We start from the raw sequence: 24,528 nt of genomic DNA on the forward strand, positions 1-24,528 counted from the left end.
TAAGAGAAGAGCATATTTGATGTCTTCACAAAGCCATGAGACACAGTTACTGCTGAGTGTTCACCCAATTTCCACCTCTGCCCCGACATGTAGAGATATCTCATCATCCAGAAGTATGAGTGGATTTGGTGCATTATTCTGCCAGTCATCTGGTGTCTCCTCACACTCCAAGCCAAAACTATCAGTGTTCAAATGACGTGACATGGCGCTAATAACAGACTGAATGGACTCACTGCTGTTTGAAGTATCTGTTGGGATGTAAGACAGATTCTTGCTGAAACATGAGAGCTCTGATTGTACAGGAAAATTGTCTGTAGTATCATTCTGGGCTCTTTCTGCTTTCCAACTCTCACCCATGAACATCAAGATTTCAGTAGATTTGCTTCGCTGACTACTGTCTATGGCTAAAAGATGACTAAACATCCTCAACACTCCAACAGGCAGCCTGTTCCACGGTGAGGGAGCGACGTCAAGCTGGCTGTGATTTTGCCATTCAACAAATCTACTGTACTCTTTGTCTCTAGGCATTGCCAACTGCCAGGGAAACTCTCCTGTGAGCAAGCAATAAAGAACAACACCAAATGCCCACACATCAAGAGTGGAGTCTACAACCAAACGATCCTTGTCAGTAAGCTGGCACATCTCAGGGGCCATGTAAGAGCCAGTCCCAGACTTGGTTTGAATTGCTGTTCCCTTGAAATGTGAAAGACCAAAGTCAGAAATTTTAATGCAATGACAGTGCTGATCAAACACCAAAATGTTCTCTGGTTTAATGTCCATATGCACCAGTCCTTTATTTTCTATAAATTCCAGTGCATTGGAGATCTGCACTGCACATCTCTTCACTGTGTCTCCTGGAAGTCCAGTCTGAAAGAAATAAATCAATTGATTCAGCATCTTTTAAACATGTTACAACCAGAAGGTAAAACGTGTTTAAAGCACCAAGTTGATGTAAAATCAATTCAAGGACTTGTACTTACATTGGGTAGAATGAGAGATAACAAATCACCCACTGGTGACAGCTCCTGGGCAAAGGCAAAGTGGTCACTGGTCTTGAACGCAATGCCATAACTCCCAATGATATTGGGATGGGATGAGAGGAGGAAGGACATACTGAATTCCATGAGGAAATTTCTCTCAGTTGTTCTTTTCCTGTCCATCATCTTTACTGCCATTCTCTGATCTGCGAAGAAAAGGTCATGGTTAGTTGTGAATTTTAAATTGGAAAAAACTAATAGATTTGAGGACTCAATGATAATTTGGCAATGAAATTAGAACTATACAGTACATGGCAACGTTTGACTACAGGACTCGTGCTTGGTCAGTTTTATGAATTTTGTGGCTCAGTAAGGATGAGAATTGTTACCATGTGAATTTTGTCACATATAGAAAAGGAATGTCCAAGGTATATCACCCTCTTGTAAACCTGGCTGAAAAATGGTCCCATAAATGTAGATTATGAAAAGGGTGATAATTGACCAAACTGACCTGTTTTTATGTCCTTTACCATGATCACTGAAGCATAGCCACCTCCTCCAAGCTCCTTCATGACGTGGTAGCTGTCCTCAAGTTCTATTTCCTGCAGGAACTGGGAAGCAAAGGAGACCAGTCCTTCCAGGGTAAGCTCCACATCACGTAGACTGGAGGCCATTGTATCCTGGATGAAGACAGAAAGAATATTTTATTTACTTTAATTACTACATTATTTTAGGAATATATTTAGAGAAACATTTTTATTTTTGCAATCAGTGTCCATATAGAAAAGGAACTAGTGTCCTACACAAATAACATGTATGACAAGTATAATTGTTTATTTTTATATTTGTAGAAGATAAATAGTAGTCATTATTATATAATACACAGCTTTGATATCACCAATTATCTGATTAGACTTGCTAGTAAATCAATGTTTTAAATTTACAGATTAAACAAAAATGATCAAGATTTAGAATTTCAAATCACAAACATGTAATCATTTCTACAATGACTATAGGTATCTTACCTTGGAGAAATGTTCAATTCAGTCTTGAATATATCTGGTATAATTTCAGTTGTGTTGGAAACTGCTGAAAGTCTTCACAAAATAACAGAGGTAAATTGCAATCTATTCTGTAATAAAACAGTCGCTCTGAGTCTTAAGCAGTAGAGAAAGTCACTAATCAGAATGGGAAGATGTCTGGTTTATGAAAGGAAGGTGGGATGGAGCAGGTTAATGTTGGTGCCTCCTGATTGGCTGATTGATAATGTGCATATGTTGTGTAAACAACTGGGCATTGTTCTCCTGGATTTGCATTTCAAAAGAATTCCTACAGATTGATATAGGCATGTGTGAGAAAAAGAACTCATGCCATATCATTCATGTGTGTTACAAAGGGTTAATATAAACCTAAGAGAATATCTTAACCACACCTTGACACCCCAACTAACTGTCACTCATGTGTTTTACACGTGCATAATGTTTCTCTAGATCGGAAATTATAAGACATTAATGAACACCCTGAACCTTTTCCAACACTTACAGTTTGAAGATACCGGCTAACAGAGATATTAAATGTATCAAGTTTACACAAAACAGCAACTCATCACAAAGATACATCTATGTTCAATTAGCAAACTGGGTACATTCATTTCTAATTGATGGTATTAAACTACTGCAGGGTTAGTGTAAAACTTAGAGGATACTTTGGCTACCGCTAGCCTTATGGATGGGATGAGCTTAGATTGTAGGATGTTACTTTAGCTGATATAATTTCTAAGCAAAAGGAAGACACCACAGATGTGATGAAGATTTGGGTCACCACATATCATAGTTTCTATATTTCTGTCTAGCATCCAATTCTTTCAAACAGAATATATAAATCAGGAGACTTCATGAGAGACACATTGCAAAATATCTTTATGTCAGAACAATGCTGAGATCTGTACCATGGATGTGAGTATGTTTTGAGTATTACTTGTTCTTCATTTAAACCAGATTAACTTTGAAGACACTTGTAACTTTACCAGTATTGTATATGTTACATTTACTTAAATTTTAAATTTGTATTTTGTAAAGAGAAGTTTTAGAGCAAATAAAACAACATGTATCAGTAAGATTGTACACTGCATATGGGTTGTAAATTGGAGAGAAATGAAAGTACACCTTGATGATAAAACATGATGTTCATTTCACCCTATATAAAGGACATACTACTTGTAGCTTCTGTTTCCTATTCATTTTTAAAATACCCCTTAAAAATGTTCTTCTTACTATGCCAGACAGACAGGGAAAACACTATTTATATAAGACTTGTGTATAGTTTCCCATTATAAACATAACAACTTCAGTCCCGGTCTCTGGTTCCTAGTCCCAGTCTCACACAGGATTTAGAATGATTATATTCAGTCTTTTCACGTGAGCAGGTGACCGAATATCCAGACAATGGGGGGTTTGTGTTTAGAAAATATGGACACCCAAATTGATGAAAAGAAAATCCTGTTACACCGAACAGAAGTGGTGCAGCTCCTTATTAACATATGAATTAACAAGAAAATGGACACCATGGGTGTAATTATATTTTGTTTTATGTTGTTTTCATATAACACACGTTAATCTTGCAGTCATTCATAACATTACCCTTTTATAGTTAGGTCTTGCGAAGAATATTATTACTGTTGGTTGTTAACTCTTTTTTTTTTAACATTTTTAAAGTTGTGTTTTGTAAAGTGAAATTTGAGAGAAAATAAAACATTGTGTATCAGTAATATTGTACACTGCTTTTGGGTTGTAAAGAGGAGATAAGTTATAATATACCTTTATCATAAAACATGGTGTTCATTCACCTCTCAGGTTCTAAATCCCAGTTACTTTTTAACTGCAATTTTTTGAACCTGGCAATGTAACTGTTTAGGATGTTTTTCAAACAGCAATAATAACTCTCACAGTACAAGAATTACTAATGAACGGGAAAAACAAAGAATGGGCAAAAAAATGGGAGAGTTCATGGTTTTCTAAAATAAAATTCTAGGTTTCTGACCTCATTTAAAAATTAAGCACCAGGCAAATAATTTCATACAATTCAAATCTTTATTAAACCTATAAATAATTAAAGGAAATGTATTAAACAAGAACTGATACATAAACACACACACAAAATATATATCAGGATAATTTAGGTGTAAAAATAATGAGATTCAATTTGTATAATGCACTCGTACAATTATATTTCTCATTAAAAATAGAATAATATCGTTCTTATAATGCTAAACCTTCATCTCGATGATCTTCTACTGGTTGTAAGCGGAAGTTCTGGGAAATAGCATCAGCTGATCATTTTCAAGAGCACCACCTAGTGCATGGGAGGGGTAACTGAGGATATTTATACAAGTTACACCAATGTGCACCAGATGGGACCTTGTTCATCTGCTTTGTAGGTTCCTAAAATCGTTACTGTAGGAATTTAGAAGAATGTTAATATAATAGTATAAAATAAAAGTGTGACAATGTACTGTGAAACAGATGAGGTATTTTGGGAAATCAATAAGCATTTTACACTATAACTGATTTTAGAAAATCAATTTCCATGAACACTGCATAATACTATATAGCAATACATGTAATTACTCCAGGGGAAAAGTGCTTTTGTAGGATAAGCTACATATATCAATGGCAGACTAGTATTTACTTCCTTTTAGATACAGAGTGGACAATTAAAAGGACTGGTAAATCAAGGTATGAACAAGTTGAAGATTCTCTATTTACATTATATCTCCAGATATCAGTGCTCTGGAAGTGACATTATTTCCTAAACAAGTAACTTACCTGCATAATAAGAGAAGAGCATATTTGATGTCTTCACAAAGCCATGAGACACAGTTACTGCTGAGTGTTCACCCAATTTCCACCTCTGCCCCGACATGTAGAGATATCTCATCATCCAGAAGTATGAGTGGATTTGGTGCATTATTCTGCCAGTCATCTGGTGTCTCCTCACACTCCAAGCCAAAACTATCAGTGTTCAAATGACGTGACATGGCGCTAATAACAGACTGAATGGACTCACTGCTGTTTGAAGTGTCTGTTGGGATGTAAGACAGATTCTTGCTGAAACATGAGAGCTCTGATTGTACAGGAAAATTGTCTGTAGTATCATTCTGGGCTCTTTCTGCTTTCCAACTCTCACCCATGAACATCAAGATTTCAGTAGATTTGCTTCGCTGACTACTGTCTATGGCTAAAAGATGACTAAACATCCTCAACACTCCAACAGGCAGCCTGTTCCACGGTGAGGGAGCGACGTCAAGCTGGCTGTGATTTTGCCATTCAACAAATCTACTGTACTCTTTGTCTCTAGGCATTGCCAACTGCCAGGGAAACTCTCCTGTGAGCAAGCAATAAAGAACAACACCAAATGCCCACACATCAAGAGTGGAGTCTACAACCAAACGATCCTTGTCAGTAAGCTGGCACATCTCAGGGGCCATGTAAGAGCCAGTCCCAGACTTGGTTTGAATTGCTGTTCCCTTGAAATGTGAAAGACCAAAGTCAGAAATTTTAATGCAATGACAGTGCTGATCAAACACCAAAATGTTCTCTGGTTTAATGTCCATATGCACCAGTCCTTTATTTTCTATAAATTCCAGTGCATTGGAGATCTGCACTGCACATCTCTTCACTGTGTCTCCTGGAAGTCCAGTCTGAAAGAAATAAATCAATTGATTCAGCATCTTTTAAACATGTTACAACCAGAAGGTAAAACGTGTTTAAAGCACCAAGTTGATGTAAAATCAATTCAAGGACTTGTACTTACATTGGGTAGAATGAGAGATAACAAATCACCCACTGGTGACAGCTCCTGGGCAAAGGCAAAGTGGTCACTGGTCTTGAACGCAATGCCATAACTCCCAATGATATTGGGATGGGATGAGAGGAGGAAGGACATACTGAATTCCATGAGGAAATTTCTCTCAGTTGTTCTTTTCCTGTCCATCATCTTTACTGCCATTCTCTGATCTGCGAAGAAAAGGTCATGGTTAGTTGTAAATTTTAAATTGGAAAAAACTAATAGATTTGAGGACTCAATGATAATTTGGCAATGAAATTAGAACTATACAGTACATGGCAACGTTTGACTACAGGACTCGTGCTTGGTCAGTTTTATGAATTTTGTGGCTCAGTAAGGATGAGAATTGTTACCATGTGAATTTTGTCACATATAGAAAAGGAATGTCCAAGGTATATCACCCTCTTGTAAACCTGGCTGAAAAATGGTCCCATAAATGTAGATTATGAAAAGGGTGATAATTGACCAAACTGACCTGTTTTTATGTCCTTTACCATGAACACTGAAGCATAGCCACCTCCTCCAAGCTCCTTCATGACGTGGTAGCTGTCCTCAAGTTCTATTTCCTGCAGGAACTGGGAAGCAAAGGAGACCAGTCCTTCCAGGGTAAGCTCCACATCACGTAGACTGGAGGCCATTGTATCCTGGATGAAGACAGAAAGAATATTTTATTTGCTTTAATTACTACATTATTTTAGGAATATATTTAGAGAAACATTTTTATTTTTGCAATCAGTGTCCATATAGAAAAGGAACTAGTGTCCTACACAAATAACATGTATGACAAGTATAATTGTTTATTTTTATATTTGTAGAAGATAAATAGTAGTCATTATTATATAATACACAGCTTTGATATCACCAATTATCTGATTAGACTTGCTAGTAAATCAATGTTTTAAATTTACAGATTAAACAAAAATGATCAAGATTTAGAATTTCAAATCACAAACATGTAATCATTTCTACAATGACTATAGGTATCTTACCTTGGAGAAATGTTCAATTCAGTCTTGAATATATCTGGTATAATTTCAGTTGTGTTGGAAACTGCTGAAAGTCTTCACAAAATAACAGAGGTAAATTGCAATCTATTCTGTAATAAAACAGTCGCTCTGAGTCTTAAGCAGTAGAGAAAGTCACTAATCAGAATGGGAAGATGTCTGGTTTATGAAAGGAAGGTGGGATGGAGCAGGTTAATGTTGGTGCCTCCTGATTGGCTGATTGATAATGTGCATATGTTGTGTAAACAACTGGGCATTGTTCTCCTGGATTTGCATTTTCAAAAGAATTCCTACAGATTGATATAGGAATGTGTGAGAAAAAGAACTCATGCCATATCATTCATGTGTGTTACAAAGGGTTAATATAAACCTAAGAGAATATCTTAACCACACCTTGACACCCCAACTAACTGTCACTCATGTGTTTTACACGTGCATAATGTTTCTCTAGATCGGAAATTATAAGACATTAATGAACACCCTGAACCTTTTCCAACACTTACAGTTTGAAGATACCGGCTAACAGAGATATTAAATGTATCAAGTTTACACAAAACAGCAACTCATCACAAAGATACATCTATGTTCAATTAGCAAACTGGGTACATTCATTTCTAATTGATGGTATTAAACTACTGCAGGGTTAGTGTAAAACTTAGAGGATACTTTGGCTACCGCTAGCCTTATGGATGGGATGAGCTTAGATTGTAGGATGTTACTTTAGCTGATATAATTTCTAAGCAAAAGGAAGACACCACAGATGTGATGAAGATTTGGGTCACCACATATCATAGTTTCTATATTTCTGTCTAGCATCCAATTCTTTCAAACAGAATATATAAATCAGGAGACTTCATGAGAGACACATTGCAAAATATCTTTATGTCAGAACAATGCTGAGATCTGTACCATGGATGTGAGTATGTTTTGAGTATTACTTGTTCTTCATTTAAACCAGATTAACTTTGAAGACACTTGTAACTTTACCAGTATTGTATATGTTACATTTACTTAAATTTTAAATTTGTATTTTGTAAAGAGAAGTTTTAGAGCAAATAAAACAACATGTATCAGTAAGATTGTACACTGCATATGGGTTGTAAATTGGAGAGAAATGAAAGTACACCTTGATGATAAAACATGATGTTCATTTCACCCTATATAAAGGACATACTACTTGTAGCTTCTGTTTCCTATTCATTTTTAAAATACCCCTTAAAAATGTTCTTCTTACTATGCCAGACAGACAGGGAAAACACTATTTATATAAGACTTGTGTATAGTTTCCCATTATAAACATAACAACTTCAGTCCCGGTCTCTGGTTCCTAGTCCCAGTCTCACACAGGATTTAGAATGATTATATTCAGTCTTTTCACGTGAGCAGGTGACCGAATATCCAGACAATGGGGGGTTTGTGTTTAGTAAATATGGACACCCAAATTGATGAAAAGAAAATCCTGTTACACCGAACAGAAGTGGTGCAGCTCCTTATTAACATATGAATTAACAAGAAAATGGACACCATGGGTGTAATTATATTTTGTTTTATGTTGTTTTCATATAACACACGTTAATCTTGCAGTCATTCATAACATTACCCTTTTATAGTTAGGTCTTGCGAAGAATATTATTACTGTTGGTTGTTAACTCTTTTTTTTTAACATTTTTAAAGTTGTGTTTTGTAAAGTGAAATTTGAGAGAAAATAAAACATTGTGTATCAGTAATATTGTACACTGCTTTTGGGTTGTAAAGAGGAGATAAGTTATAATATACCTTTATCATAAAACATGGTGTTCATTCACCTCTCAGGTTCTAAATCCCAGTTACTTTTTAACTGCAATTTTTTGAACCTGGCAATGTAACTGTTTAGGATGTTTTTCAAACAGCAATAATAACTCTCACAGTACAAGAATTACTAATGAACGGGAAAAACAAAGAATGGGCAAAAAAAATGGGAGAGTTCATGGTTTTCTAAAATAAAATTCTAGGTTTCTGACCTCATTTAAAAATTAAGCACCAGGCAAATAATTTCATACAATTCAAATCTTTATTAAACCTATAAATAATTAAAGGAAATGTATTAAACAAGAACTGATACATAAACACACACACAAAATATATATCAGGATAATTTAGGTGTAAAAATAATGAGATTCAATTTGTATAATGCACTCGTACAATTATATTTCTCATTAAATATAGAATAATATCGTTCTTATAATGCTAAACCTTCATCCCGATGATCTTCTACTGGTTGTAAGCGGAAGTTCTGGGAAATAGCATCAGCTGATCATTTTCAAGAGCACCACCTAGTGCATGGGAGGGGTAACTGAGGATATTTATACAAGTTACACCAATGTGCACCAGATGGGACCTTGTTCATCTGCTTTGTAGGTTCCTAAAATCGTTACTGTAGGAATTTAGAAGAATGTTAATATAATAGTATAAAATAAAAGTGTGACAATGTACTGTGAAACAGATGAGGTATTTTGGGAAATCAATAAGCATTTTACACTATAACTGATTTTAGAAAATCAATTTCCATGAACACTGCATAATACTATATAGCAATACATGTAATTACTCCAGGGGAAAAGTGCTTTTGTAGGATAAGCTACATATATCAATGGCAGACTAGTATTTACTTCCTTTTAGATACAGAGTGGACAATTAAAAGGACTGGTAAATCAAGGTATGAACAAGTTGAAGATTCTCTATTTACATTATATCTCCAGATATCAGTGCTCTGGAAGTGACATTATTTCCTAAACAAGTAACTTACCTGCATAATAAGAGAAGAGCATATTTGATGTCTTCACAAAGCCATGAGACACAGTTACTGCTGAGTGTTCACCCAATTTCCACCTCTGCCCCGACATGTAGAGATATCTCATCATCCAGAAGTATGAGTGGATTTGGTGCATTATTCTGCCAGTCATCTGGTGTCTCCTCACACTCCAAGCCAAAACTATCAGTGTTCAAATGACGTGACATGGCGCTAATAACAGACTGAATGGACTCACTGCTGTTTGAAGTGTCTGTTGGGATGTAAGACAGATTCTTGCTGAAACATGAGAGCTCTGATTGTACAGGAAAATTGTCTGTAGTATCATTCTGGGCTCTTTCTGCTTTCCAACTCTCACCCATGAACATCAAGATTTCAGTAGATTTGCTTCGCTGACTACTGTCTATGGCTAAAAGATGACTAAACATCCTCAACACTCCAACAGGCAGCCTGTTCCACGGTGAGGGAGCGACGTCAAGCTGGCTGTGATTTTGCCATTCAACAAATCTACTGTACTCTTTGTCTCTAGGCATTGCCAACTGCCAGGGAAACTCTCCTGTGAGCAAGCAATAAAGAACAACACCAAATGCCCACACATCAAGAGTGGAGTCTACAACCAAACGATCCTTGTCAGTAAGCTGGCACATTTCAGGGGCCATGTAAGAGCCAGTCCCAGACTTGGTTTGAATTGCTGTTCCCTTGAAATGTGAAAGACCAAAGTCAGAAATTTTAATGCAATGACAGTGCTGATCAAACACCAAAATGTTCTCTGTTTTAATGTCCATATGCACCAGTCCTTTATTTTCTATAAATTCCAGTGCATTGGAGATCTGCACTGCACATCTCTTCACTGTGTCTCCTGGAAGTCAAGTCTGAAAGAAATAAATCAATTGATTCAGCATCTTTTAAACATGTTACAACCAGAAGGTAAAACGTGTTTAAAGCACCAAGTTGATGTAAAATCAATTCAAGGACTTGTACTTACATTGGGTAGAATGAGAGATAACAAATCACCCACTGGTGACAGCTCCTGGGCAAAGGCAAAGTGGTCACTGGTCTTGAACGCAATGCCATAACTCCCAATGATATTGGGATGGGATGAGAATAGGAAGGACATACTGAATTCCATGAGGAAATTTCTCTCAGTTGTTCTTTTCCTGTCCATCATCTTTACTGCCATTCTCTGATCTGCGAAGAAAAGGTCATGGTTAGTTGTGAATTTTAAATTGGAAAAAACTAATAGATTTGAGGACTCAATGATAATTTGGCAATGAAATTAGAACTATACAGTACATGGCAACGTTTGACTACAGGACTCGTGCTTGGTCAGTTTTATGAATTTTGTGGCTCAGTAAGGATGAGAATTGTTACCATGTGAATTTTGTCACATATAGAAAAGGAATGTCCAAGGTATATCACCCTCTTGTAAACCTGGCTGAAAAATGGTCCCATAAATGTAGATTATGAAAAGGGTGATAATTGACCAAACTGACCTGTTTTTATGTCCTTTACCATGAACACTGAAGCATAGCCACCTCCTCCAAGCTCCTTCATGACGTGGTAGCTGTCCTCAAGTTCTATTTCCTGCAGGAACTGGGAAGCAAAGGAGACCAGTCCTTCCAGGGTAAGCTCCACATCACGTAGACTGGAGGCCATTGTATCCTGGATGAAGACAGAAAGAATATTTTATTTACTTTAATTACTACATTATTTTAGGAATATATTTAGAGAAACATTTTTATTTTTGCAATCAGTGTCCATATAGAAAAGGAACTAGTGTCCTACACAAATAACATGTATGACAAGTATAATTGTTTATTTTTATATTTGTAGAAGATAAATAGTAGTCATTATTATATAATACACAGCTTTGATATCACCAATTATCTGATTAGACTTGCTAGTAAATCAATGTTTTAAATTTACAGATTAAACAAAAATGATCAAGATTTAGAATTTCAAATCACAAACATGTATACATTTCTACAATGACTATAGGTATCTTACCTTGGAGAAATGTTCAATTCAGTCTTGAATATATCTGGTATAATTTCAGTTGTGTTGGAAACTGCTGAAAGTCTTCACAAAATAACAGAGGTAAATTGCAATCTATTCTATAATAAAACAGTCGCTCTGAGTCTTAAGCAGTAGAGAAAGTCACTAATCAGAATGGGAAGATGTCTGGTTTATGAAAGGAAGGTGGGATGGAGCAGGTTAATGTTGGTGCCTCCTGATTGGCTGATTGATAATGTACATATGTTGTGTAAACAACTGGGCATTGTTCTCCTGGATTTGCATTTCACAAGAATTCCTACAGATTGATATAGGAATGTGTGAGAAAAAGAACTCATGCCATATCATTCATGTGTGTTACAAAGGGTTAATATAAACCTAAGAGAATATCTTAACCACACCTTGACACCCCAACTAACTGTCACTCATGTGTTTTACACGTGCATAATGTTTCTCTAGATCGGAAATTATAAGACATTAATGAACACCCTGAACCTTTTCCAACACTTACAGTTTGAAGATACCGGCTAACAGAGATATTAAATGTATCAAGTTTACACAAAACAGCAACTCATCACAAAGATACATCTATGTTCAATTAGCAAACTGGGTACATTCATTTCTAATTGATGGTATTAAACTACTGCAGGGTTAGTGTAAAACTTAGAGGATACTTTGGCTACCGCTAGCCTTATAGATGGGATGAGCTTAGATTGTAGGATGTTACTTTAGCTGATATAATTTCTAAGCAAAAGGAAGACACCACAGATGTGATGAAGATTTGGGTCACCACATATCATAGTTTCTATATTTCTGTCTAGCATCCAATTCTTTCAAACAGAATATATAAATCAGGAGACTTCATGAGAGACACATTGCAAAATATCTTTATGTCAGAACAATGCTGAGATCTGTACCATGGATGTGAGTATGTTTTGAGTATTACTTGTTCTTCATTTAAACCAGATTAACTTTGAAGACACTTGTAACTTTACCAGTATTGTATATGTTACATTTACTTAAATTTTAAATTTGTATTTTGTAAAGAGAAGTTTTAGAGCAAATAAAACAACATGTATCAGTAAGATTGTACACTGCATATGGGTTGTAAATTGGAGAGAAATGAAAGTACACCTTGATGATAAAACATGATGTTCATTTCACCCTATATAAAGGACATACTACTTGTAGCTTCTGTTTCCTATTCATTTTTAAAATACCCCTTAAAAATGTTCTTCTTACTATGCCAGACAGACAGGGAAAACACTATTTATATAAGACTTGTGTATAGTTTCCCATTATAAACATAACAACTTCAGTCCCGGTCTCTGGTTCCTAGTCCCAGTCTCACACAGGATTTAGAATGATTATATTCAGTCTTTTCACGTGAGCAGGTGACCGAATATCCAGACAATGGGGGGTTTGTGTTTAGTAAATATGGACACCCAAATTGATGAAAAGAAAATCCTGTTACACCGAACAGAAGTGGTGCAGCTCCTTATTAACATATGAATTAACAAGAAAATGGACACCATGGGTGTAATTATAGTTTGTTTTATGTTGTTTTCATATAACACACGTTAATCTTGCAGTCATTCATAACATTACCCTTTTATAGTTAGGTCTTGCGAAGAATATTATTACTGTTGGTTGTTAACTCTTTTTTTTTAACATTTTTAAAGTTGTGTTTTGTAAAGTGAAATTTGAGAGAAAATAAAACAATGTGTATCAGTAATATTGTACACTGCTTTTGGGTTGTAAAGAGGAGATAAGTTATAATATACCTTTATCATAAAACATGGTGTTCATTCACCTCTCAGGTTCTAAATCCCAGTTACTTTTTAACTGCAATTTTTTGAACCTGGCAATGTAACTGTTTAGGATGTTTTTCAAACAGCAATAATAACTCTCACAGTACAAGAATTACTAATGAACGGGAAAAACAAAGAATGGGCAAAAAAATGGGAGAGTTCATGGTTTTCTAAAATAAAATTCTAGGTTTCTGACCTCATTTAAAAATTAAGCACCAGGCAAATAATTTCATACAATTCAAATCTTTATTAAACCTATAAATAATTAAAGGAAATGTATTAAACAAGAACTGATACATAAACACACACACAAAATATATATCAGGATAATTTAGGTGTAAAAATAATGAGATTCAATTTGTATAATGCACTCGTACAATTATATTTCTCATTAAAAATAGAATAATATCGTTCTTATAATGCTAAACCTTCATCCCGATGATCTTCTACTGGTTGTAAGCGGAAGTTCTGGGAAATAGCATCAGCTGATCATTTTCAAGAGCACCACCTAGTGCATGGGAGGGGTAACTGAGGATATTTATACAAGTTACACCAATGTGCACCAGATGGGACCTTGTTCATCTGCTTTGTAGGTTCCTAAAATCGTTACTGTAGGAATTTAGAAGAATGTTAATATAATAGTATAAAATAAAAGTGTGACAATGTACTGTGAAACAGATGAGGTATTTTGGGAAATCAATAAGCATTTTACACTATAACTGATTTTAGAAAATCAATTTCCATGAACACTGCATAATACTATATAGCAATACATGTAATTACTCCAGGGGAAAAGTGCTTTTGTAGGATAAGCTACATATATCAATGGCAGACTAGTATTTACTTCCTTTTAGATACAGAGTGGACAATTAAAAGGACTGGTAAATCAAGGTATGAACAAGTTGAAGATTCTCTATTTACATTATATCTCCAGATATCAGTGCTCTGGAAGTGACATTATTTCCTAAACAAGTAACTTACCTGCATAATAAGAGAAGAGCATATTTGATGTCTTCACAAAGCCATGAGACACAGTTACTGCTGAGTGTTCACCCAATTTCCACCTCTGCCCCGACATGTAGAGATATCTCATCATCCAGAAGTATGAGTGGATTTGGTGCATTATTCTGCCAGTCATCTGGTGTCTCCTCACACTCCAAGCCAAAACTATCAGTGTTCAAATGACGTGACATGGCGCTAATAACAGACTGAATGGACTCACTGCTGTTTGAAGTGTCTGTTGGGATGTAAGACAGATTCTTGCTGAAACATGAGAGCTCTGATTGTACAGGAAAATTGTCTGTAGTATCATTCTGGGCTCTTTCTGCTTTCCAACTCTCACCCATGAACATCAAGATTTCAGTAGATTTGCTTCGCTGACTACTGTCTATGGCTAAAAGATGACTAAACATCCTCAACACTCCAACAGGCAGCCTGTTCCACGGTGAGGGAGCGACGTCAAGCTGGCTGTGATTTTGCCATTCAACAAATCTACTGTACTCTTTGTCTCTAGGCATTGCCAACTGCCAGGGAAACTCTCCTGTGAGCAAGCAATAAAGAACAACACCAAATGCCCACACATCAAGAGTGGAGTCTACAACCAAACGATCCTTGTCAGTAAGCTGGCACATCTCAGGGGCCATGTAAGAGCCAGTCCCAGACTTGGTTTGAATTGCTGTTCCCTTGAAATGTGAAAGACCAAAGACAGAAATTTTAATGCAATGACAGTGCTGATCAAACACCAAAATGTTCTCTGGTTTAATGTCCATATGCACCAGTCCTTTATTTTCTATAAATTCCAGTGCATTGGAGATCTGCACTGCACATCTCTTCACTGTGTCTCCTGGAAGTCCAGTCTGAAAGAAATAAATCAATTGATTCAGTATCTTTTAAACATGTTACAACCAGAAGGTAAAACGTGTTTAAAGCACCAAGTTGATGTAAAATCAATTCAAGGACTTGTACTTACATTGGGTAGAATGAGAGATAACAAATCACCCACTGGTGACAGCTCCTGGGCAAAGGCAAAGTGGTCACTGGTCTTGAACGCAATGCCATAACTCCCAATGATATTGGGATGGGATGAGAGGAGGAAGGACATACTGAATTCCATGAGGAAATTTCTCTCAGTTGTTCTTTTCCTGTCCATCATCTTTACTGCCATTCTCTGATCTGCGAAGAAAAGCTCATGGTTAGTTGTGAATTTTAAATTGGAAAAAACTAATAGATTTGAGGACTCAATGATAATTTGGCAATGAAATTAGAACTATACAGTACATGGCAACGTTTGACTACAGGACTCGTGCTTGGTCAGTTTTATGAATTTTGTGGCTCAGTAAGGATGAGAATTGTTACCATGTGAATTTTGTCACATATAGAAAAGGAATGTCCAAGGTATATCACCCTCTTGTAAACCTGGCTGAAAAATGGTCCCATAAATGTAGATTATGAAAAGGGTGATAATTGACCAAACTGACCTGTTTTTATGTCCTTTACCATGAACACTGAAGCATAGCCACCTCCTCCAAGCTCCTTCATGACGTGGTAGCTGTCCTCAAGTTCTATTTCCTGCTGGAACTGGGAAGCAAAGGAGACCAGTCCTTCCAGGGTAAGCTCCACATCACGTAGACTGGAGGCCATTGTATCCTGGATGAAGACAGAAAGAATATTTTATTTGCTTTAATTACTACATTATTTTAGGAATATATTTAGAGAAACATTTTTATTTTTGCAATCAGTGTCCATATAGAAAAGGAACTAGTGTCCTACACAAATAACATGTATGACAAGTATAATTGTTTATTTTTATATTTGTAGAAGATAAATAGTAGTCATTATTATATAATACACAGCTTTGATATCACCAATTATCTGATTAAACTTGCTAGTAAATCAATGTTTTAAATTTACAGATTAAACAAAAATGATCAAGATTTAGAATTTCAAATCACAAACATGTATACATTTCTACAATGACTATAGGTATCTTACCTTGGAGAAATGTTCAATTCAGTCTTGAATATATCTGGTATAATTTCAGTTGTGTTGGAAACTGCTGAAAGTCTTCACAAAATAACAGAGGTAAATTGCAATCTATTCTGTAATAAAACAGTCGCTCTGAGTCTTAAGCAGTAGAGAAAGTCACTAATCAGAATGGGAAGATGTCTGGTTTATGAAAGGAAGGTGGGATGGAGCAGGTTAATGTTGGTGCCTCCTGATTGGCTGATTGATAATGTGCATATGTTGTGTAAACAACTGGGCATTGTTCTCCTGGATTTGCATTTCACAAGAATTCCTACAGATTGATATAGGAATGTGTGAGAAAAAGAACTCATGCCATATCATTCATGTGTGTTACAAAGGGTTAATATAAACCTAAGAGAATATCTTAACCACACCTTGACACCCCAACTAACTGTCACTCATGTGTTTTACACGTGCATAATGTTTCTCTAGATCGGAAATTATAAGACATTAATGAACACCCTGAACCTTTTCCAACACTTACAGTTTGAAGATACCGGCTAACAGAGATATTAAATGTATCAAGTTTACACAAAACAGCAACTCATCACAAAGATACATCTATGTTCAATTAGCAAACTGGGTACATTCATTTCCAATTGATGGTATTAAACTACTGCAGGGTTAGTGTAAAACTTAGAGGATACTTTGGCTACCGCTAGCCTTATGGATGGGATGAGCTTAGATTGTAGGATGTTACTTTAGCTGATATAATTTCTAAGCAAAAGGAAGACACCACAGATGTGATGAAGATTTGGGTCACCACATATCATAGTTTCTATATTTCTGTCTAGCATCCAATTCTTTCAAATAGAATATATAAATCAGGAGACTTCATGAGAGACACATTGCAAAATATCTTTATGTCAGAACAATGCTGAGATCTGTACCATGGATGTGAGTATGTTTTGAGTATTACTTGTTCTTCATTTAAACCAGATTAACTTTGAAGACACTTGTAACTTTACCAGTATTGTATATGTTACATTTACTTAAATTTTAAATTTGTATTTTGTAAAGAGAAGTTTTAGAGCAAATAAAACAACATGTATCAGTAAGATTGTACACTGCATATGGGTTGTAAATTGGAGAGAAATGAAAGTACACCTTGATGATAAAACATGATGTTCATTTCACCCTATATAAAGGACATACTACTTGTAGCTTCTGTTTCCTATTCATTTTTAAAATACCCCTTAAAAATGTTCTTCTTACTATGCCAGACAGACAGGGAAAACACTATTTATATAAGACTTGTGTATAGTTTCCCATTATAAACATAACAACTTCAGTCCCGGTCTCTGGTTCCTAGTCCCAGTCTCACACAGGATTTAGAATGATTATATTCAGTCTTTTCACGTGAGCAGGTGACCGAATATCCAGACAATGGGGGGTTTGTGTTTAGTAAATATGGACACCCAAATTGATGAAAAGAAAATCCTGTTACACCGAACAGAAGTGGTGCAGCTCCTTATTAACATATGAATTAACAAGAAAATGGACACCATGGGTGTAATTATATTTTGTTTTATGTTGTTTTCATATAACACACGTTAATCTTGCAGTCATTCATAACATTACCCTTTTATAGTTAGGTCTTGCGAAGAATATTATTACTGTTGGTTGTTAACTCTTTTTTTTTAACATTTTTAAAGTTGTGTCTTGTAAAGTGAAATTTGAGAGAAAATAAAACATTGTGTATCAGTAATATTGTACACTGCTTTTGGGTTGTAAAGAGGAGATAAGTTATAATATACCTTTATCATAAAACATGGTGTTCATTCACCTCTCAGGTTCTAAATCCCAGTTACTTTTTAACTGCAATTTTTTGAACCTGGCAATGTAACTGTTTAGGATGTTTTTCAAACAGCAATAATAACTCTCACAGTACAAGAATTACTAATTAACGGGAAAAACAAAGAATGGGCAAAAAAAATGGGAGAGTTCATGGTTTTCTAAAATAAAATTCTAGGTTTCTGACCTCATTTAAAAATTAAGCACCAGGCAAATAATTTTATACAATTCAAATCTTTATTAAACCTATAAATAATTAAAGGAAATGTATTAAACAAGAACTGATACATAAACACACACACAAAATATATATCAGGATAATTTAGGTGTAAAAATAATGAGATTCAATTTGTATAATGCACTCGTACAATTATATTTCTCATTAAAAATAGAATAATATCGTTCTTATAATGCTAAACCTTCATCCCGATGATCTTCTACTGGTTGTAAGCGGAAGTTCTGGGAAATAGCATCAGCTGATCATTTTCAAGAGCACCACCTAGTGCATGGGAGGGGTAACTGAGGATATTTATACAAGTTACACCAATGTGCACCAGATGGGACCTTGTTCATCTGCTTTGTAGGTTCCTAAAATCGTTACTGTAGGAATTTAGAAGAATGTTAATATAATAGTATAAAATAAAAGTGTGACAATGTACTGTGAAACAGATGAGGTATTTTGGGAAATCAATAAGCATTTTACACTATAACTGATTTTAGAAAATCAATTTCCATGAACACTGCATAATACTATATAGCAATACATGTAATTACTCCAGGGGAAAAGTGCTTTTGTAGGATAAGCTACATATATCAATGGCAGACTAGTATTTACTTCCTTTTAGATACAGAGTGGACAATTAAAAGGACTGGTAAATCAAGGTATGAACAAGTTGAAGATTCTCTATTTACATTATATCTCCAGATATCAGTGCTCTGGAAGTGACATTATTTCCTAAACAAGTAACTTACCTGCATAATAAGAGAAGAGCATATTTGATGTCTTCACAAAGCCATGAGACACAGTTACTGCTGAGTGTTCACCCAATTTCCACCTCTGCCCCGACATGTAGAGATATCTCATCATCCAGAAGTATGAGTGGATTTGGTGCATTATTCTGCCAGTCATCTGGTGTCTCCTCACACTCCAAGCCAAAACTATCAGTGTTCAAATGACGTGACATGGCGCTAATAACAGACTGAATGGACTCACTGCTGTTTGAAGTGTCTGTTGGGATGTAAGACAGATTCTTGCTGAAACATGAGAGCTCTGATTGTACAGGAAAATTGTCTGTAGTATCATTCTGGGCTCTTTCTGCTTTCCAACTCTCACCCATGAACATCAAGATTTCAGTAGATTTGCTTCGCTGACTACTGTCTATGGCTAAAAGATGACTAAACATCCTCAACACTCCAACAGGCAGCCTGTTCCACGGTGAGGGAGCGATGTCAAGCTGGCTGTGATTTTGCCATTCAACAAATCTACTGTACTCTTTGTCTCTAGGCATTGCCAACTGCCAGGGAAACTCTCCTGTGAGCAAGCAATAAAGAACAACACCAAATGCCCACACATTAAGAGTGGAGTCTACAACCAAACGATCCTTGTCAGTAAGCTGGCACATCTCAGGGGCCATGTAAGAGCCAGTCCCAGACTTGGTTTGAATTGCTGTTCCCTTGAAATGTGAAAGACCAAAGTCAGAAATTTTAATGCAATGACAGTGCTGATCAAACACCAAAATGTTCTCTGGTTTAATGTCCATATGCACCAGTCCTTTATTTTCTATAAATTCCAGTGCATTGGAGATCTGCACTGCACATCTCTTCACTGTGTCTCCTGGAAGTCCAGTCTGAAAGAAATAAATCAATTGATTCAGCATCTTTTAAACATGTTACAACCAGAAGGTAAAACGTGTTTAAAGCACCAAGTTGATGTAAAATCAATTCAAGGACTTGTACTTACATTGGGTAGAATGAGAGATAACAAATCACCCACTGGTGACAGCTCCTGGGCAAAGGCAAAGTGGTCACTGGTCTTGAACGCAATGCCATAACTCCCAATGATATTGGGATGGGATGAGAGGAGGAAGGACATACTGAATTCCATGAGGAAATTTCTCTCAGTTGTTCTTTTCCTGTCCATCATCTTTACTGCCATTCTCTGATCTGCGAAGAAAAGGTCATGGTTAGTTGTGAATTTTAAATTGGAAAAAACTAATAGATTTGAGGACTCAATGATAATTTGGCAATGAAATTAGAACTATACAGTACATGGCAACGTTTGACTACAGGACTCGTGCTTGGTCAGTTTTATGAATTTTGTGGCTCAGTAAGGATGAGAATTGTTACCATGTGAATTTTGTCACATATAGAAAAGGAATGTCCAAGGTATATCACCCTCTTGTAAACCTGGCTGAAAAATGGTCCCATAAATGTAGATTATGAAAAGGGTGATAATTGACCAAACTGACCTGTTTTTATGTCCTTTACCATGAACACTGAAGCATAGCCACCTCCTCCAAGCTCCTTCATGACGTGGTAGCTTTCCTCAAGTTCTATTTCCTGCAGGAACTGGGAAGCAAAGGAGACCAGTCCTTCCAGGGTAAGCTCCACATCACGTAGACTGGAGGCCATTGTATCCTGGATGAAGACAGAAAGAATATTTTATTTGCTTTAATTACTACATTATTTTAGGAATATATTTAGAGAAACATTTTTATTTTTGCAATCAGTGTCCATATAGAAAAGGAACTAGTGTCCTACACAAATAACATGTATGACAAGTATAATTGTTTATTTTTATATTTGTAGAAGATAAATAGTAGTCATTATTATATAATACACAGCTTTGATATCACCAATTATCTGATTAGACTTGCTAGTAAATCAATGTTTTAAATTTACAGATTAAACAAAAATGATCAAGATTTAGAATTTCAAATCACAAACATGTATACATTTCTACAATGACTATAGGTATCTTACCTTGGAGAAATGTTCAATTCAGTCTTGAATATGTCTGGTATAATTTCAGTTGTGTTGGAAACTGCTGAAAGTCTTCACAAAATAACAGAGGTAAATTGCAATCTATTCTGTAATAAAACAGTCGCTCTGAGTCTTAAGCAGTAGAGAAAGTCACTAATCAGAATGGGAAGATGTCTGGTTTATGAAAGGAAGGTGGGATGGAGCAGGTTAATGTTGGTGCCTCCTGATTGGCTGATTGATAATGTGCATATGTTGTGTAAACAACTGGGCATTGTTCTCCTGGATTTGCATTTCACAAGAATTCCTACAGATTGATATAGGAATGTGTGAGAAAAAGAACTCATGCCATATCATTCATGTGTGTTACAAAGGGTTAATATAAACCTAAGAGAATATCTTAACCACACCTTGACACCCCAACTAACTGTCACTCATGTGTTTTACACGTGCATAATGTTTCTCTAGATGGGAAATTATAAGACATTAATGAACACCCTGAACCTTTTCCAACACTTACAGTTTGAAGATACCGGCTAACAGAGATATTAAATGTATCAAGTTTACACAAAACAGCAACTCATCACAAAGATACATCTATGTTCAATTAGCAAACTGGGTACATTCATTTCTAATTGATGGTATTAAACTACTGCAGGGTTAGTGTAAAACTTAGAGGATACTTTGGCTACCGCTAGCCTTATGGATGGGATGAGCTTAGATTGTAGGATGTTACTTTAGCTGATATAATTTCTAAGCAAAAGGAAGACACCACAGATGTGATGAAGATTTGGGTCACCACATATCATAGTTTCTATATTTCTGTCTAGCATCCAATTCTTTCAAACAGAATATATAAATCAGGAGACTTCATGAGAGACACATTGCAAAATATCTTTATGTCAGAACAATGCTGAGATCTGTACCATGGATGTGAGTATGTTTTGAGTATTACTTGTTCTTCATTTAAACCAGATTAACTTTGAAGACACTTGTAACTTTACCAGTATTGTATATGTTACATTTACTTAAATTTTAAATTTGTATTTTGTAAAGAGAAGTTTTAGAGCAAATAAAACAACATGTATCAGTAAGATTGTACACTGCATATGGGTTGTAAATTGGAGAGAAATGAAAGTACACCTTGATGATAAAACATGATGTTCATTTCACCCTATATAAAGGACATACTACTTGTAGCTTCTGTTTCCTATTCATTTTTAAAATACCCCTTAAAAATGTTCTTCTTACTATGCCAGACAGACAGGGAAAACACTATTTATATAAGACTTGTGTATAGTTTCCCATTATAAACATAACAACTTCAGTCCCGGTCTCTGGTTCCTAGTCCCAGTCTCACACAGGATTTAGAATGATTATATTCAGTCTTTTCACGTGAGCAGGTGACCGAATATCCAGACAATGGGGGGTTTGTGTTTAGTAAATATGGACACCCAAATTGATGAAAAGAAAATCCTGTTACACCGAACAGAAGTGGTGCAGCTCCTTATTAACATATGAATTAACAAGAAAATGGACACCATGGGTGTAATTATATTTTGTTTTATGTTGTTTTCATATAACACACGTTAATCTTGCAGTCATTCATAACATTACCCTTTTATAGTTAGGTCTTGCGAAGAATATTATTACTGTTGGTTGTTAACTCTTTTTTTTTAACATTTTTAAAGTTGTGTTTTGTAAAGTGAAATTTGAGAGAAATTAAAACATTGTGTATCAGTAATATTGTACACTGCTTTTGGGTTGTAAAGAGGAGATAAGTTATAATATACCTTTATCATAAAACATGGTGTTCATTCACCTCTCAGGTTCTAAATCCCAGTTACTTTTTAACTGCAATTTTTTGAACCTGGCAATGTAACTGTTTAGGATGTTTTTCAAACAGCAATAATAACTCTCACAGTACAAGAATTACTAATGAACGGGAAAAACAAAGAATGGGCAAAAAAAATGGGAGAGTTCATGGTTTTCTAAAATAAAATTCTAGGTTTCTGACCTCATTTAAAAATTAAGCACCAGGCAAATAATTTCATACAATTCAAATCTTTATTAAACCTATAAATAATTAAAGGAAATGTATTAAACAAGAACTGATACATAAACACACACACAAAATATATATCAGGATAATTTAGGTGTAAAAATAATGAGATTCAATTTGTATAATGCACTCGTACAATTATATTTCTCATTAAAAATAGAATAATATCGTTCTTATAATGCTAAACCTTCATCCCGATGATCTTCTACTGGTTGTAAGCGGAAGTTCTGGGAAATAGCATCAGCTGATCATTTTCAAGAGCACCACCTAGTGCATGGGAGGGGTAACTGAGGATATTTATACAAGTTACACCAATGTGCACCAGATGGGACCTTGTTCATCTGCTTTGTAGGTTCCTAAAATCGTTACTGTAGGAATTTAGAAGAATGTTAATATAATAGTATAAAATAAAAGTGTGACAATGTACTGTGAAACAGATGAGGTATTTTGGGAAATCAATAAGCATTTTACACTATAACTGATTTTAGAAAATCAATTTCCATGAACACTGCATAATACTATATAGCAATACATGTAATTACTCCAGGGGAAAAGTGCTTTTGTAGGATAAGCTACATATATCAATGGCAGACTAGTATTTACTTCCTTTTAGATACAGAGTGGACAATTAAAAGGACTGGTAAATCAAGGTATGAACAAGTTGAAGATTCTCTATTTACATTATATCTCCAGATATCAGTGCTCTGGAAGTGACATTATTTCCTAAACAAGTAACTTACCTGCATAATAAGAGAAGAGCATATTTGATGTCTTCACAAAGCCATGAGACACAGTTACTGCTGAGTGTTCACCCAATTTCCACCTCTGCCCCGACATGTAGAGATATCTCATCATCCAGAAGTATGAGTGGATTTGGTGCATTATTCTGCCAGTCATCTGGTGTCTCCTCACACTCCAAGCCAAAACTATCAGTGTTCAAATGACGTGACATGGCGCTAATAACAGACTGAATGGACTCACTGTTGTTTGAAATGTCTGTTGGGATGTAAGACAGATTCTTGCTGAAACATGAGAGCTCTGATTGTACAGGAAAATTGTCTGTAGTATCATTCTGGGCTCTTTCTGCTTTCCAACTCTCACCCATGAACATCAAGATTTCAGTAGATTTGCTTCGCTGACTACTGTCTATGGCTAAAAGATGACTAAACATCCTCAACACTCCAACAGGCAGCCTGTTCCACGGTGAGGGAGCGACGTCAAGCTGGCTGTG

General features: G+C 35.6%; 5 protein-coding genes across 5 annotated transcripts; all 5 read right to left on the reverse strand.

The window, feature by feature from the left end:
- Positions 1 to 60: 60 nt before the first annotated feature.
- LOC142161323 (serine/threonine-protein kinase SBK1-like) lies at positions 61 to 4,807 on the reverse strand. The gene is made up of 4 exons (XM_075216881.1): positions 4,802 to 4,807; positions 1,489 to 1,657; positions 981 to 1,183; positions 61 to 867 (listed from the first exon to the last, which is right to left on the reverse strand). The coding sequence occupies exons 1-4, from the start codon at positions 4,805 to 4,807 to the stop codon at positions 61 to 63; spliced, it is 1,185 nt and encodes a 394-aa protein (XP_075072982.1).
- Positions 4,808 to 4,869: 62 nt separating this feature from the next.
- LOC142161393 (serine/threonine-protein kinase SBK1-like) lies at positions 4,870 to 9,617 on the reverse strand. The gene is made up of 4 exons (XM_075217005.1): positions 9,612 to 9,617; positions 6,298 to 6,466; positions 5,790 to 5,992; positions 4,870 to 5,676 (listed from the first exon to the last, which is right to left on the reverse strand). The coding sequence occupies exons 1-4, from the start codon at positions 9,615 to 9,617 to the stop codon at positions 4,870 to 4,872; spliced, it is 1,185 nt and encodes a 394-aa protein (XP_075073106.1).
- Positions 9,618 to 9,679: 62 nt separating this feature from the next.
- Positions 9,680 to 14,425, reverse strand: LOC142161455 (serine/threonine-protein kinase SBK1-like). The gene is made up of 4 exons (XM_075217127.1): positions 14,420 to 14,425; positions 11,108 to 11,276; positions 10,590 to 10,802; positions 9,680 to 10,473 (listed from the first exon to the last, which is right to left on the reverse strand). Exons 1-4 carry the CDS (start codon positions 14,423 to 14,425, stop codon positions 9,680 to 9,682), a joined length of 1,182 nt encoding a protein of 393 aa, XP_075073228.1.
- Positions 14,426 to 14,487: 62 nt separating this feature from the next.
- On the reverse strand, positions 14,488 to 19,234 carry LOC142161517 (serine/threonine-protein kinase SBK1-like). The gene is made up of 4 exons (XM_075217242.1): positions 19,229 to 19,234; positions 15,916 to 16,084; positions 15,408 to 15,610; positions 14,488 to 15,294 (listed from the first exon to the last, which is right to left on the reverse strand). Exons 1-4 carry the CDS (start codon positions 19,232 to 19,234, stop codon positions 14,488 to 14,490), a joined length of 1,185 nt encoding a protein of 394 aa, XP_075073343.1.
- A 62-nt stretch (positions 19,235 to 19,296) lies between these two features.
- LOC142094352 (serine/threonine-protein kinase SBK1-like) lies at positions 19,297 to 24,043 on the reverse strand. Its single transcript, XM_075176430.1, has 4 exons — positions 24,038 to 24,043; positions 20,725 to 20,893; positions 20,217 to 20,419; positions 19,297 to 20,103 (listed from the first exon to the last, which is right to left on the reverse strand). Exons 1-4 carry the CDS (start codon positions 24,041 to 24,043, stop codon positions 19,297 to 19,299), a joined length of 1,185 nt encoding a protein of 394 aa, XP_075032531.1.
- Between the last annotated feature and the right edge of the window lie 485 nt (positions 24,044 to 24,528).

The sequence above is a fragment of the Mixophyes fleayi genome, chromosome 1, assembly GCF_038048845.1.
Source record: "Mixophyes fleayi isolate aMixFle1 chromosome 1, aMixFle1.hap1, whole genome shotgun sequence".
Classification (NCBI taxonomy): domain Eukaryota; kingdom Metazoa; phylum Chordata; class Amphibia; order Anura; family Limnodynastidae; genus Mixophyes; species Mixophyes fleayi.

What these genes read in the sequence shown, in the direction of transcription:
- LOC142161393 (XM_075217005.1), bottom strand. An exon ending in GGTAAAGGACATAAAAACAG is followed by an intron (nt 5,993 to 6,297) that starts GTCAGTTTGGTC and finishes TTTTCTTCGCAG; the next exon opens with ATCAGAGAATGGCAGTAAAG. An exon ending in TATCTCTCATTCTACCCAAT is followed by an intron (nt 5,677 to 5,789) that starts GTAAGTACAAGT and finishes TATTTCTTTCAG; the next exon opens with ACTGGACTTCCAGGAGACAC.
- LOC142161517 (XM_075217242.1), bottom strand. An exon ending in GGTAAAGGACATAAAAACAG is followed by an intron (nt 15,611 to 15,915) that starts GTCAGTTTGGTC and finishes TTTTCTTCGCAG; the next exon opens with ATCAGAGAATGGCAGTAAAG. An exon ending in TATCTCTCATTCTACCCAAT is followed by an intron (nt 15,295 to 15,407) that starts GTAAGTACAAGT and finishes TATTTCTTTCAG; the next exon opens with ACTGGACTTCCAGGAGACAC.
- LOC142094352 (XM_075176430.1), bottom strand. An exon ending in GGTAAAGGACATAAAAACAG is followed by an intron (nt 20,420 to 20,724) that starts GTCAGTTTGGTC and finishes TTTTCTTCGCAG; the next exon opens with ATCAGAGAATGGCAGTAAAG. An exon ending in TATCTCTCATTCTACCCAAT is followed by an intron (nt 20,104 to 20,216) that starts GTAAGTACAAGT and finishes TATTTCTTTCAG; the next exon opens with ACTGGACTTCCAGGAGACAC.
- LOC142161455 (XM_075217127.1), bottom strand. An exon ending in GGTAAAGGACATAAAAACAG is followed by an intron (nt 10,803 to 11,107) that starts GTCAGTTTGGTC and finishes TTTTCTTCGCAG; the next exon opens with ATCAGAGAATGGCAGTAAAG. An exon ending in TCTACCCAATGTAAGTACAA is followed by an intron (nt 10,474 to 10,589) that starts GTCCTTGAATTG and finishes CTTGACTTCCAG; the next exon opens with GAGACACAGTGAAGAGATGT.
- LOC142161323 (XM_075216881.1), bottom strand. An exon ending in GGTAAAGGACATAAAAACAG is followed by an intron (nt 1,184 to 1,488) that starts GTCAGTTTGGTC and finishes TTTTCTTCGCAG; the next exon opens with ATCAGAGAATGGCAGTAAAG. An exon ending in TATCTCTCATTCTACCCAAT is followed by an intron (nt 868 to 980) that starts GTAAGTACAAGT and finishes TATTTCTTTCAG; the next exon opens with ACTGGACTTCCAGGAGACAC.